The sequence below is a fragment of the Muscardinus avellanarius genome, assembly GCF_963383645.1.
Source record: "Muscardinus avellanarius genome assembly, chromosome: 3".
Lineage (NCBI taxonomy): Eukaryota > Metazoa > Chordata > Mammalia > Rodentia > Gliridae > Muscardinus > Muscardinus avellanarius.
The window spans coordinates 130,611,188-130,626,746 of record NC_137788.1 but is presented as its reverse complement, the minus strand read 5'-3'; the positions used below and the strand labels follow the sequence as shown (position 1 = coordinate 130,626,746).

General features: G+C 51.0%; 1 protein-coding gene across 1 annotated transcript; it reads left to right on the top strand.

The window, feature by feature from the left end:
* Window positions 1-840: 840 nt before the first annotated feature.
* UBAP1L (ubiquitin associated protein 1 like) lies at window positions 841-14,532 on the top strand (the record flags this gene model as incomplete). The annotated part of the gene is made up of 5 exons (XM_080692989.1): window positions 841-960; window positions 6,737-7,315; window positions 10,116-10,325; window positions 13,537-13,638; window positions 14,398-14,532. 5 exons carry the CDS (start codon window positions 841-843, stop codon window positions 14,530-14,532), a joined length of 1,146 nt encoding a protein of 381 aa, XP_080549115.1.
* Window positions 14,533-15,559: the final 1,027 nt, after the last annotated feature.

Genomic DNA, 15,559 nt, shown 5'->3' with positions numbered 1-15,559 from the left:
TGTCTTTACAAGGACATATATAATTTTGGGGTTTTTTTTGCTATTTATTGTTATTCCTATTGATTAATTTTGGAATGTCAACCCAGTCTGTCATTTCAGGAATAAATTCAGCTTGGTAGTAGTGTATTATTCTTTCCACAATTATTTTTGTTAAAATTTTTGCATGGCCGGGCGTGGTGGCGCACACTTGTAATCCCCGCGCTTGGGAGGCGGAGACAGGAGGATCGCGCTGGTTCAGAGCCAGCCTTGCTGGTTTAAGAGACCCTGTTTTCAAATAAAAAAATATAAAATAGGTCTGGGAGTGTAGCCCAGAGGTAGAAGGGCTTCCAGGAACCCCAGTACCACCAAAAAAAAAAAAATTTTTTTTAAAGATTTTTGCATGTAGGGTCATGATAGAGTGGCTCCCAATTTTCTTGTCAAGTTTGGTATCAAGGTTATACTGAAATCAAAATGAACTAGGAAGTATGTTATTTTCTTTCTGCAAGCGCTTATGTAATTTTGTAATTGTATAATTCTTTAAACATTGAGGTGGCAACTCTTTTGATGAAATGCTTCAGAACTGGCATTTTTGGACCAAGCCTTAGAAAACGATGGTTTACAATGTGACGTAGACGGGAAGTGGGCCGTTCCTGTTGGTGTGATGTCCTTGTCTTCATTCACGTCCTCCCTCCTGCAGCCTTGGCCGCTTCACCTCTTCCCTTCCAGCTGTGTGTGTGGGGCCTGACGAAGCCACCCACAGGACAGCGGTGGGCTCATTTGCAGCCCCAGGCCCGCAGGACTCCAGCTCCCTGCCCCGGGGGCCTGCCCAGCCCGCCCAGCCGGCTCCACACTCCGGACAGAATGAATACCCTCGATGGCGTCCCCTTCAAGGTGCCCAAGGGTTTTGTGATGGACACAGAGCCTCTCCCTGCGCCAGAGCTCAGTGTCCCCGCCTGCAGGGAGCTTCTGCTGGGTTCTGTGGTGAGTGTGTCTGTCTGTCTCTAGCTCTTATGCCTGGGTGGGTCTGAGGCTGAGCCCATGGGCCTGTTCCCTGATTGTAAAGGGCAGCTTGGCCTGCTCGTGAGTAGCGTAGAGTTTGGAAATAATTGCACAGAGGAAAGAAAAGGTCTTTCATGATGAAGGCCGGTGACTGGGTGACGGGCTTGCTTAGCGGATCTCTCGTAAGCTAAGGCTTCTGGGAGGTGCTCACCTGAAGTGACAGCAGTCAGTGCCAGGGACCCTGGTCCTTCTCTTCCCCACTAGCCTGTGCCGTATGGTGGCTCGAATGCCCCATTATCCAGCCATGGTGCACACAGCTGTAATCGCAGTGCTTGGGCAACTACGACAGGAAGATTTCAGGTTCAATGCCAGCACGCGTAACTTAGCAAAACCCTTCTCAAAGTAAAAAATAAAAAGGGCTGGGGATGTGTAGCTTACTGGTAGAATGCCTCTGGGTTGAATTCCCGGAAACACACACACAACAACAATAACAACAACAATAATAATAATTTTAAAATAAAAATAATAATATGCCTGTAATCCTAGTACTTGGGAGACTAAGGCAGGAGGATCATAGGTTTGAGACCAGCCTCAGTAATTTAGTGAAGCCTTCAGCAACTTAATGAGACACTTTTTCAAAATTTAAAAATAAAATAAAATAGGGCTGGGGCTGTAGCTCAGAGGTAGCTCCTGGGTTCAATCCCCAGTACTACCAAAATAAATAAAGAAGTAAATAAAACATCATTACTAGAATCACTCTTTTGGGTTGATACTATCTCCATTATTCTCTGTTAAAATGCAATTATTGGCCAAGCATGGTGGCACACGCCTATAATCCCAGTACTTGAGAAGCTGAGCTAGGAGGATCACCAGTTCAGCAACCTAGTGAGACCCTGTTCCAAAAAAACAAAAATAGCTGGGCATAGTGGTACACATCTGTAATCTCCGTACTTGGGAGGCTGAGACGAGAGAATCACAGGTTAGAGGACAGCCTCAGCCATAGTGAGGTTCTCAGCAACCTAGTGAGACCCTATTTCAAATAAAAAGAAAGTTAGGGCTGGGGGTGTAGCTCGGAGGTTCAATGCCCCAGGATTCGATCCCCTGTACCACACATACACACACAAATAAATGCAGTTACATGTGATGGGTAAGAAGGGATGCGATTCCACAGCACATCTACGCTCGAGGCAGCCGGCCCTCGTGCCCCAACTCACGTCCTGTTGGATGCACACGCTCCCAGGATATATGTGATATCACATGTGACCTCAAGCTATAAGTGTCTCATCTAGAAAGTCAAATTTACTTGAAGATGCAGGGGGAAACCTATTGAACTTATACTATAACAGGGATAAGTCATGAGGTAGAATGTGAAATTCACATGAACTTAAAAAATAAAAGAAAGCCAGGTGTGTGGCTCATGCCTGTAATCCCAGTACTTTGGAGGCTAAAACAGGAGGGTCACAGGTTCGAAGCCAGCCCCAGCAACTTAGACCCTGTTTCAAAATAAAGAATAAAAAATAGGACTGGGGGTGTAGCTCGGAGGTAGAATGCCCCTGGGTTCCATCCGCAGTACCACAAAAATAAATAAATAAATAAATAAATAAATAATAAGTAAATAAAAGTAAAAAGGGCAAGGGTGTAACTTGGAGGTAGAAAGCTCCTGGATTCAGTCCTCAATACCAAAATAAACAAATAAATGAAGATTGCAAGGACTGTGGAGCTGGTCTGAGGCCCTGGGGCTGGAGCCCTGGATGCTGGGGTGCTCACTCTCCACTCTCTGCAGGGTGCTTCATGGAAAGGGTGAGGCCCCCGCGTGGCTCTCACTCATTTTGCACACAAGGAACCCGAGTCTCCGAGAAGGGAGATGATTGATTCACAGCTCTTGGCAGAGATAACACTAACACCCAGATCCTAACTCTGGGTCATTTCTAATTGGCCAAGAGGTCTCAGAACAAGAGAGACAAGATACGAGGTGGGTAAGGTTGGAAGGCTAGAAAGGGGGCCACGGGTTGTTGCAGGGAATTTGGGAGCAGAGAGCAGAGTCCAGGAAGGAAGGAGCTGGGGAGGGGCGGGGGAAGACCCAGTGCACACCTGCCTCATCTGCAGACCTGGCAGCCCCCGGAGGCTCACCAACCAAGGTGTCCAACTGCGTGAGGCCCAGGGCGCAACGTCCCGGGCCAGGCTCTGGGAGCCAGGAGCTCTCCCCCGCCCCAGCCTGTGCTGCACGCTGTCTCTTTGACGTAGGCCAGTGTGGTTAAGGAGCTTAGTTTACCAATCCTTCAATGGAGATGGATTATCACAGCTTTTCCCTCCCTGCTCGGCTCGGGCCCCATTGAGAAGGTGTTATCCTGAAGGTTCCCTCTCCCAGGAGCAAAAATAGGCCCCCTCTGAAAGGCCATGCCCACATGTGGGCCCTGGCTCTGCCCCTGCTCTTGGGGCAGTGACTGACTCCTGAGAGCCTGGTACCCTTCCTGAGGCTTCTTTCTTTTTTCTTTTGTTATACTCAAAATCTGGGACCCCAGGGTGACAGAGACCACCACTACACACAGTAATGCAAACAACAGGAAGGGGTTTATTGGGGAACTAGCTCAAGCTAGGGTCCAAGTCTCATCCAACGCATTGGAGTCTTGACAAGGGCCCCGAGTCTTTGTTCCAAGGCAGTTTTATACATTTCAGTCACTCGGGCTGTGATTTACAAAGGAGTTATCTTTAAACCAAAAGGAATTTTTGCTGCTGTTATCACAAGCAATGGGCAGGATACTTGGTGCCTCCCATTTGGTTCGTGCCTCCTGGGGTTGGTTGGGAGTTTTTCATCCTGACACAGGTGCCAAAACTGGTACTTAACTGTTAGTTGTATTCCTGGGAAACTGAACCTTAGGCCTAGCGTGTTTGCTGTATGGATGAAGCCTGTCATGGCCCCGCTTTGGTCCTACACTTCTTTCTTATCTTTTTTTTTTTTTTTTTTTCCAGTACTGGGGATGGTACCTCCAAGCTACATCCCAGCCCTATTTTTTTAGTCTTTATTTTGAAACAGGGTCTCACTAAGAGGGCCTCACTAAGTAGCTGAGGCTGGCCGTGAACCTGGATCCTCCTGTCTCAGCCTCCCAAATTCTGGGATTACAAGCATGCGCCACCATACCCAGCCTTCTTCATTATTTTATGATGATCTTTTTAGCAGGTAAATGTTTCTACATTAAGGCATAGTGTCCACCCAAAGCCAAAGCATCCACCCAAGTGACCACAGGGGTCTGTTCCCCTAGATAACACATGTACATAGACAAGCAAAGACAGTCATTTTCTCATTTTTATCTTTGTACATATACAAGCAAAGACAGCCATTTTCTCTATTTTTATTTTTGTATATATACAAGCAAATACAGCCATTTTCTCTATTTTTTTCACAAAACATGTAACATTTTATATGTATTTCTTTTTCTTCTCTTTTTTTGGGGGGGAATATTGAGGATTGAACGTAGGGATGTTCTACCTCTGAGCTTTACTCCCAGCCCTATTTTTTAAAAATAGGGTTTCACTAAGTTGCAGAGGGCTTTGATAAGTTGCTGAGGCTGTTCTTGAATCTGTGATCCTCCTATTTCAGCCTCCCAAGTACTAAGATTACAGGCATGCCCTACTGCGCAATACACCGCTCGGCTTCAGTTCTGTTCTTCCCTGCATAGTTTGTGATAGGTGGATATGTCATACTTTATTGAACTAGTCCCCTCTTCTTGGACAGTTAGGTTGTTCTTAGACTTTTGCCATTACACATAAAACTGCAGGGAACCACCAGCTGTGTGCAAACGTCCTTTGGGATCTGAGTATATTGTCAAATTGCCCTCCCTAGGGTTATACTGGTCTACGTCCCCCTCCACATCGTAAGAGCGCCTTTTACGCCTAGAATCGCCAAGAGAATGGCGTCAGACCAGACCTGGAGAGGGAGAGGCGAATGTTCTCTCAGGGTGGTTTTAATTTGTCCATCTCTTATGATGACGAGGTTTGGCAGCTTTCCATATGATTAAGGGCCATTTGTATTTTTTTTTTCTGTGGTCTGTTATATTGTTTTCCCTTTTCTTTCTCTTGGGCTGTTTCCCTCCAGTTTGTCATTTGTCTTTTGACTTTGCTTCTGTTGTTCTGCTGTATATTTTTTGTGCCTGTGCACTCTCGTGTGTGTGTGTGTGTGTGTGTGTGTGTGTGTGTGTGTTAGTAGTAGTAGAAGAATTATCTTTCCTTTTGTGGCTTCTGGATTTTGATACAAATGAGGAAGGCGTTGGCCACCTGAGATCATAGGATCTCGCCCCTGTTTTTCCTAGTTCTTTCGTGGTGTCATATAATATGTTTGAATCTTTGATCCCTTTGGAATTTGTCTTTGTGTATGTGCAGTGTGTGAATGGATCCAACTTTATCCCCAGCTAGCTCACACGATTTATTGACTAGTCCTTTCTTTTTTTCTGTTGCTTGAGATACCACCTTTATTACTTACTAAAGCCCCATATATTTTAAGGTCTATTTCTGGACTGTGTGTGTGTGTGTGTGTGTGTGTGGTACTGGGGGTGGAACCCAGGGGCTTTCTACCTCTGGGCTATACTCCCAGACTTATTTTATACTTTATTTTAAGACAGGGTCTCACTAAGTTGCTGAGGCTGGCTTCGAACCTGTGCGATCCTCCTGTCTCAGCCTCCCAAGGTCAGGGATTATAAGCGTGCACCACCACACCTGGCTGTTAATGGATTTTTATGTCCTTAACTTTAAAGATAAGAAAAATGAATTCTTTACCCTGGGCTCATTTATAAACTCTCAAGTTGAATTACTTATGTGAGCTCCAGACTGCCTCCTTAGGGTCCTGATAGGTACTGGGGAAGGTACTATAGTCAGGTAGACAAATACAGGCTCAGCCACTGGTCAGCAATCCATCTTCAGCAGGTAAAATTCTCTGAGCCTCATTTTCATAATCTGGAAGTAGGAACAACACTTGATTTACTAAGTAGAGTTCATGGAAGATTAGATCATTTCTTTCCCTGGGCCCCAGAGTAACCTTGGATGGCAGCAAAGGGGTTTGGGGCAGGTGTTATCACTCCCTGGGGAGGTGTGCCTGCTGCACCACCCCTCGGGCTGCCTTCTCAGTGGCAAATGGTGCTGGACGCTGCCTGTAATCCCAGAACCAGGGAAGCTGAGACAGGAGGATCGCAGTTTCGTGGACAGCTCAGCTACTTAGTAAGGCCCTCTGCAACCTGGACCCTGTTTCAAAATAAAGAATAATACTAAATAAAAAAGCAGGGTGTGGTGGTGCATGCTTGTAATCTTAGCATTTGGGAGGCTGAGGCTGGAGGATCGCGGTTCCCTGACAGCCTCAGCTACTTAGTGAGGCCCTCTGCAACTCAGTGAGATTCGGTTTCAAAATATAGAATAAAAAATAGGGCTGGGGGTGTAGTTCTGAGAGAGAATGACCCTGGGTTCCATCCCCAGTACCATATTAAAAAAAAAAAAAAGAATAAAAAAGGGCTGGGGGGTGGTGTATCTCTGAGGCAGAATGCTCTTGGGTTCAATCCCCAGTACCAAAAAAAAAAAAAAAAAAAAAAAGTGTTGCCAATGTATCCATCTGCCCTGGTGTTAGCTAAAACCCAGGATGGGGGTGGTCTGTGTAGATGCTGGGCTCCAAATGAGCCTAGAGGCCTGGGGAGTCTGGATGAGCAGGGTCCCCAGGCCCGCAGATGGAGGAGCACCCCAGGGTGCTGGTTTACCCAGCTGGGCCTTCTCTCCACAGCACGACTTCAGCCTGGAAAGGAAGGCTCTTTTCTGGGTGGAGGCTGTCACCCAAGGACCCTGCCCCTCCCAGGGCGATGACCTGGGGACAGCGTCGGCCCCTCCGGCCTGGCTCCTACTGGTCCGCCCTGAAAGCGGGCTGGCACCGAACCCTGCACCTGCCACGGTCAGCGGCCAGGAGGCTGGACCCCTGGAGCCGCCCAGGAAGGAGGAGGTGGAGGAGGAAGAGGAGGAGGGGGGCGCGGGCGAGGACGAGGACGCCTCTGCGGCCAGCGGGGAGGAGCCGGAGCCCCGCGGCCCGCAGCCCGGCTCCCCCGCGAGCCCCCGGCGCTGCTCGCTGGGCGTGCTGCGCAGCGTGAGGAGCGAGCTGGCCGGGGCGCGGCGCCGGCTGTCGGAGAGCAGGCTGGCGGCCCGGCCGCGCGCCCTCCTGCACCGCCTCCGCGGGCACCGCGCGCTGAGCCTGTGCCCCTCGCCGCCCCCCGGGCCCGCCCCCCAGCTCCCCGGCGCCCCCGCGCTGCCCCCGCGGCCCTCCACGGCCGGCGCCATGCCCCCGCTGCGGAGCCACAAGCCCACGGTCGCGGTAAGCACTGCCCGCTCCCGGCCCCTGCGCTCCCTCCCCCTAAGGACTGTGATTACCCAGGACCTGCCTGTTCCCTTCAACGGAATCTGAGCTAAAGTCTTTTTCATTTTATTTTATTTTTTCATTTTATTTTTATGTGGGACATATTGAAAATGGCATAGTCTTCTAGGGCAGCAATCCCTGGCATCGCTCTTGCTTCCAGGGAACCTAGCAGCAGACTTGACCCTTAGGGCTCCTCCGTGAGTGTCCGATGGGGATGAAGGAGACTCAGGTCTGGGCCGTAGGCTGGGGAAGCTGGACGCGCAGTCAAGGAATGAATGTTCACTGCGCCCTTACTTCCTATCAAACACTGGGTTGAGAGAAGATGCAAACCAGACAGCCAAGAGCTGGCCCGGGGTCCAGGACGAGGTCCAGCCTGCAGTGGGATGGAGACAGGCTGGGCTGCTGTAGGGTGGAAAGGCTTCAGGATGGAGGAGGAGAGCTGAGAAAAAGCAGAGTGGAGCGAGCTGACAGCGGGGCCAACCAGCCAAGGCCCCCGCCCTGCACTTGTGCTTGCAAAGCCTTGTACTAGACATTTATCTTTCTTTATTCCTTTTTATTTTTAATTAGTGCATTGTACCCATACATCTCTCTTTTTTCTTTTCTTTTTATTTCTTCTTTCTTTCTTTCTTTCTTTCTTTCTTTTTCTTTTTGTACTGGGGATGGAACCCAGGGGCATTCTACCTCCAAGCTATACCCCAGCCCTATTTTTTATTCTTTGTTTTGAAACAGGGTCTCACTGAGTTGCAAAGGGCCTCACTAAGTAGCTGAAGCTGGCTGCAAACTATGGTCTTCCCCTCTCAACCTCTGAATGCTGGAATTACAATGGGGTACAAGATGGTAGAGGCATATAGGCACTTCTCTTCTCTCTCTCTCTCTCTCTCTCTCTCTCTCTCTCTCTCTCTCTCTCTCTCTCAATTGTTTAAGTATCAGACTCCACAAATCCTTGATCCAAAGCAGATGAGACAGGTCAGAAATTGTTAACAGAGGGTAACTTACCGTCTTCTTCGTCTTCGTCTTTCTCCTTCTTTTGTGTGTGTGCTAAGGGACCAAACCCAGAGATCACACATGCTAGGAAAGACTCGACCACTGAGCTGGGTCCCCAGTGCCAGCCCTTGGCCACAGCTTTCTCCTCCCAGGCCAGCCAGGAGATGCTGCAGAATAAAAGCCAAGGTGAATGTAACCCCCAAAGACAGAGACTTGAGGTCTGTCTTTCCCCACAGGCTGTTGTGACCCTCGGCAAGTCATTGACCACTCTGAGCCACCCTTCTGTACCTGCAAAGCGGGCCACGGACCTTCCTGCAGTTGCTGAGGGCAAATGCAGAGGAGAGGCGCAGGCTGTAGCTCACAGGCCCCGCTCACCTCGGACTGGAGGTGGATGCTGGGCTGGCTCCTCCCTGGTCAGGATGAACTTGGCTCTGTTAACAGCCCTGTGGGGAGGGTGGGATGATGTTCAGCTGATGAGGAAACAGAGACACAGTAGCTTGAGACAACCCTGGCCCTGGGGTGGGCGTGAGAGCTGAGAAGATGGTGGGTGGGGAATTTGACGCCCCACAAATACACTTGCCTGGGAAGACCCTCTCCTGCTTCCTCTCACTACGGTGTGGGGTGGAGAGCCATCTGCGTAGGTGTCAGGTATCAAGCCACTAATCTCTTAACCCCGATTTCAGTATCTTTAATATGATAATATTAACTTATATTTCATATTCCTTTTTCTTTTTTCCCTTTTTGTTTTTTGTTTTTTGTAGTACTGGGGATGAAACCCAGGGGCATTCTTCTTCCAAGCTACACCCTCCATCCCAGCCTTATTTTATTTTATTTTACGGGTCTGGGGATGGAACCCAGAGTCATTCTACCACAGAGCTACACCCCCAGCCCTATTTTTTATTCCTTATTTTGAAACAAGATCTCACTAAGTTGCAGAGGGCCTCACTAAGTAGCTGAGGCTGGCCTTGAACCTATGATCCTCCTGTCTCAGCCTCCCTAGTACTGGGATTACAAGTGTGCGCCATCAAGCCTGGCTTCATAGTTCTTTTCCTCTTTGTAACTCCTGGGTTCAAGTGATCCTCTTGCCTCCTGAGTAGCTGGGACCGCCAGCATGTGCCATTGGACCTGGCTGGCTGTCATATTTCTTGTGCGGGGTATTTGAAACAATAAGTGAAATATTAGCCTTGGCAGACAGTTTCTGGATGCCAGGCCCTGTGCTAATCTCTTTGCTCACACTGTCTTTTTTAAGCCTTATAACAAACCTGCCTCCATTTTACATATGCCTAGAGCGAGCAGGCACTGGGGAGCGAGGGTCGACCCACCTCTCGGTGCTTCACAGTGCTGGCCCCTGCACCCCACGTAGCAGGTGATATCCAAAGGCATCTGTTAGAAGGTTCGGCCCAGCCGGCACCATGGTGCACATTTGTAATCCCAGTACCTGGAAGGCTGAGACAGGAGGATCACAAGCACAAGGCCAGCCTCAGCAACTTAGCAAGACCCTGTCTCAAAATAAAAAATAAGAAGGATCGGAGTGTATCTCAGTGGCAGAGTACCTCTGCCTGGGTTTAATCCCCAGTATCACAAAAGAAGAAAAAAAACATATTAAGAGAATCAAAAGATAATTAAAAGATAATAAAAAAGGGGGGCCTGAGGTGTGGTTCAGTTGTAGAGCACCCTGGATTCAATTCCAGTAAACACACGCACACACACACACACCCCCAACCTGCTAGGCATCCCCTTCTATGGTAAGTGAATGCCAGCTTCTCTATTTCAGTCCCTCAGCCCGTACACCTGCCTGCCACCTCTACAGGGGGCACCTCAGCCTCTGGAGCCCCACAGACCACACCCTGATTCTGCGGCTGACCTGCTGTCCGCCCTGAGCCAGGAGGAGCAAGACCTCCTAGGGCCTGTGGTCGCCCTGGGATATCCCCTGGGAAGGGCCATCACTGCTCTGCAGAAGACGGGGAGGCAGAGCCTGGGCCAGGTGAGTGGGGGCCAGGTTGGGGGTATGAAGCCAGAGCCCGTGAGTGGCCACGTGGCATCTTATCTTGAACTTGAAGAAATTTTGTTTCCTTCTCTTTAGAGGCAGAACCTCAGCCTAGCATTCATTATTGGGGTTTGTGAGCAAATTTTTAGACCTCACTCCTACTTCCTCCTTAGGAATTTATCAGAAATCCCCACGTCTACTTGAGAAACCTCAGTATTCTACTTCGGCCCCGGCCCCGGCCCCGGCCCCAGATACAGGGGCTGGAGCTTTGGGCAGTCAAGAATCCAGAACTGTTCAATAGAACGCTCTCTAATTAAAGAGATGTTTTCTTTTATTTGTGTTGTCCAGTGCAGCCACTAGTCTATGCGGTTACTTGAAATGTGGATTAGGTAAACCGGGCACGGTGGCGCATGCATGTAATCCCAGGACCTGGGAGGCTGAGACAGAGGACCACAGGCTTAGGGACAGTTCCAGCAACATAGCGAGACTTTAAGCATACGAGTGAGAGCCTGTTTCAAAACAAAAAAGAATTTAAAAAGGGCTGGGCGTGTAGCTCAGAGATAGCTAACCTAACTCAACCCCTAAACCTGAAAACATGGGCTTCTAGCCAGAGGGTCTGTCCTGCAGTCATGAGTTCAATCCCCAGTACCACACACACAAAAGGAAAAGGAAAGAAAAAAGAAAAAACAGTGTCTAATGTCATTGAAATACTGAATTTTATTAATTCAGTATTTTGAATTTTATTCAGTATTTTGAATTTTATTAATTTAGATTTGAATCCAAATGGCTCCATATGGCCAGTGGTTACCATTGGAGGGCGCACTCTAACCACTTCCCTCAGTGAATAGTTCATCCAGTCCACAGCCATCCACCCATCCATCTCTCTAGCCAAAGGCGTGTCCTGAGCACCGCTTAGGTGTTTAGATGGGACTGCGAGCTATAGAGAAAACCAAGACACGTGAAGACCAGTGCTGGAGGCTGGGTTCCGCAGGGAGCCAACTCGAATGGAATCGTCTATGGGGGCTTCCTAAGGGGGCCCTGGGGACCCACTCCTACGGAAGGGGGGGCAGAGGCAGAGGCTGAGCCGTAATGTGCCCAACACGACGCCTCTGAGCCCTGGAGCAGCTCCGGCCCCTCGGTTGTCCTGAGTGGGGCTGGAGTGGTCAGGCCTTTGGACCCTGCCTTAGTCACTCGCTGCATGTGGGAAGGGCGAGACTTGAGAGGCATGGATCCTGCAGTTTAGGCAGGCCCCGAAAGGCATCTCTAAGCCCTTCCAGCATCCGGGCAACAGGTCCTACAGCGAAGGGGCATCTGGGAGATTCCATTCTTGGAAGGTTCACTCTTATTGAAAGGATAGTAGATATTCATGGTGACATTTACAGGGTAGCACTCCAAGCTGCTCCAGTATTTGGAAGGGGGTCTTGACTCCCAGTAGAAGCCAAGAATGTGCTTCTGCAGCACAGAGGGGTGAGGACCCCCAAGTACCTAAAAAGAGCTGCTAGGTACAAGATGCCTGGAACCTAAGGCATATGGATGCCATAGGGATGCTTCTGTCAGCTATTGCCGTGTAACAAAACACCCTGAAACGTAGTACTATAATACAAGCATTTATTTGCTCATGATTCTCTGGGTTGTCGATTTGGGATTGGACTTGGGTGGTTCTTCAGCTGCTCTCACCTGGGTCTCTTAATTAGAGTTTGGAGACTTAATTAGAACCGAATACCCTAAGATAGCATTCCTCCCAGTCTAGTCTTTGGCGATAATTGTCAACTGGGCCACAAATATCCAGTGAGTCATCCCACTTGCTTCCACAAGTGCAAGAAGGGTGTGGATGTGTAGTTTTCAAAATGTGTTCGGAGCAATGTCTAGGCATCCCAGGCAGTAGCGCCAGCAGGAGAACCGCACTCTGGGCTCCTGTGGCCCCAGCTTCTGTTCTCCCAGGCACCTCTGATCGTAGCCTGATATTGCTAAAGTCTTCTGTGTTGGGACAAACAGCTCAGGAGCTACAGCAGTTCAAAACCCACTAGGCAGGATGATCTGTGCTCTCTGCCTCTCTCTAAAGGTCTGCAGAAACCCAACCTGCTCCTTCTCCGTACCATACCCATAACCATAACCCATAGCCTTCATTTGGCAGCTACCCCCTACAAATCCTGCTGTGAGCTGCCTGGCACTGATGTTGCCCCACGTCTGGTTTATCTCCCCCACTAAGCTGCAAGTTACTTGAAGGTAGTTGTTAATTTGTTTTATAAACACGGCATGTGTTTAGTGGGTTCTTTCTGCCTGCCATGCTGGTGGTGGGGATGCGGTGTGAACAGCACTGCCCCGCCCCTCCCTGTGTCCCAAAGTGAGTGAATAGAGGATGACCTGAAACGCTTACCCAATGTGTATGTTGCCCCGGGGAAGCACAGGGTGGCCCGGGAGCACCAGCCGTGGCACCCACTACAGACCGAGGTGGCAGAGAGGCCTCCTGGCTGGGGGGACGAGGCTGGCATTGGGCGGGGGGAGTCAGACAGCCTGAGGCTTGGGCAATTTTGGAAGGAGCTGAGGCTGCAGACAGGGCAGAGCAGGCCTTTGAGCCTTGGTGAGGAGACAGCACTTTCTCCTGAAGGTAAAGCAGCCCTGACAGCTGATGCAGGGTGCCTGGAAAGTTCTCGGCCCTGCGGCCCCCTCCGCTGTCCGCCACCTCTCCCCTAGTTCTGGTGCAGGCTTTCCCAGAGGGTCCTGGGTGACAGAGATGAGTTGGGGGTGGGGCGGGGCGCACAGGCGTGGATGGGCGGGAGCCCCTTCACACGCATGGGTGCTCGCGGAGGCAAGGGCTGGAAGGGCAGGCTGGGGTGGGTAGGGCACCGCACGCTTGTAGGATTGCCACCCAGTGGGCAAGATGCCTGCCTGAAGGCTGTCCTGACCCCGGCTTAGGTCCTGTGAGCACCCCAGCCCACTTTGACAGCCCTTTTCCTGGATTCCAGTCCCCAGCTGGGGGCACTGGATGAGGACCGTCCCTAGATTCCTGTGCCTGGGTCCTCAGAAGAGGCTCTGTTCCTCTTCTGTGGGCTTCCAGTACCCCTGGGGCCCCACTGCATGGTGTGGGTTGCCAGCATGCCTGCCCCAGCCAGGCCTCAGTGAGGCGGGGGTGGGGGGGGTGGGGGGTGTCCTTGCTCCCCGCCCACTCCCTGCTGCTCCTCTCACCTCCGACCCCCCACCCGCCCAGTTTCTCAGCTACCTCAGTGCCCGAGAAAGGCTGCTGCGGCAGGGCTACAGCGAGGCCCTGGTAGACGAGGCCATGGAGATGTTCCAGTACTCTGAGAGACAGGTCAGCTGGGCCTCCTCCCTGGGCCCCGGGGATGGGAAGGTGGGGCACACACCCTAGCCTGGTGTGCAGGGGCCTCCGGTCCCCAGAGCAGCCTGTGGGCCGGGCAGGAGCTGGCTGCCTGATCAGTCCTGGGGGAAGGAGCCACCAGGGAGATGAAACAAGGCTGAAGGTGGGAGACAGGGGAGGGGGGAGGAGGGAGAGCGGGAGGAGGGAGAGCGGGAGGAGGGAGAGCGGGAGGAGGGGCAGCTAGAGGGCAGCTGGAGGTGGAGACGGGAGTTTGTACTATTTTGGTGAATCGACACAACGGATATTCTTGAATGTCCACTCTTTGCCAGACACCAGAGGGAGCCGTGGGCAGTCCAGGATGCTTGGACGCAAGAATTTGCTGCCTCCCAGAATGTGGGCAGCTGTGGGCCTATAAAAACTTCCAGGTGCCCAGTGAATACCACCTGCCCACAGCTCCACACCTGGCAGCTCTTGGCAAAGGCTGCAGGAGGGCCAGGGGTCTGAGGAGAGGGGTCAGGGGAGGGGGGGTGACACGTCCAGGGGCTGGGGCTTGGGCTGTGCACCTTGCCCCTGACCCCGCTCCTGAGCACAGCGAGTGAGTGGGAGGGCGGAGGTGAGCCTTCTTTCCTGAGCAGAAGAGGCCGGCCTGCATCGCCTCAGAGGTACAAGAACACCAGGTGCTTCCAGGACCACGCGCTCTCGCCTGGGTGCCGCCGAGCCCTGCACCCTCCCACTGCTCCTGTCCCTCCGCAGGCCGGGGAGTTCCTGCGCCTCTGGGAGCAGTTCAGCGACATGGGCTTCCAGCCGCAGCGCATCAAGGAGGTGCTGCTTGTCCACGGCAACCGCCGCGAGCAGGCCCTGGAGGAGCTCGTGGCCTGCGCCCAGTGACCGCGGCCAGTCACAGCGCCGCCCAGCCCGCCCTGTGGGCCTCCCTGGCTGCGTTATTAACCCAAACAAAACGGGCAAGCGATGCATGCCCATGGAAAACCAGACCACGCCAAGGGTGGGAGTAAGTAAAAAATGACAGCTGGAAGAGCTGAAAGCATACAAAAAGGAAGAAAGAAATGCTGGAGGAAAGGAGAGTGCCAGTGAGGGACCGCGGTTCTCATACAAGCCTTGTAAAACTACCTGTCTTCAGTGTTTAAACAGTGTGCATTAATAACTTTGATTTAAAAATGTAAACAAATAAATGTTAGGCAAATTTCTTCTATTCATTCTCTTTTTTGTTTTTGGCAGTTCTAGGGGTTGAACCCAGGGCCTCACACATGCTAGGCAAGTACTCTGCCACTAAGCCAATGGACAATTCCTTTGAATCCTGCAGGCTTCTGGTCTTGGTGTGAAATGAATGAGCTGTGGGTCAGACACCCTGAGTTCTGATTTTAATTGGGTTGATGTCTGGCTCAAGGAATCTCTGAACCTCATTTTCTCAAGGAAAAGTAGAAAGATCTGACCAGGTCAAAAATTTCCAGACCTAAGCTGGGTGTGGTGGTGCACGCTTGTAATCCCAGCATTCGGGAGGTTGAGACCTGAGGATCGTGGTTCACGGACAGCCTCAGCTACTTAGTGAGGCCCTCTGAAACTTAGACCCTGTTTCAAAATAAAGATTAAAAAATTGGGCAGGGGGTGTAGCTCGGAGGTCAAATGCCCCTGGGTTCCATCCCCAAACCCACGCACACACCAAAAAAAGTTCCACTTGTCTCACTTAAAGAATTAAAAATGGGGCCGGGCATGGCGGTACAAGCTTGTAATCCCAGTACTTGGGAGGCTAAAACAGGAGGATTGTAGTTTGCGGCCAGCCTCAGCTACTTAGTGAGGCCCTTTGCAACTCAGTGAGATCCTATTTCAAAATAAAGAATAAAAAATAGGGCTCGGAGCCAAGTGTGGTGGCGCACACTTGTAATCCCCACGCTTGGGA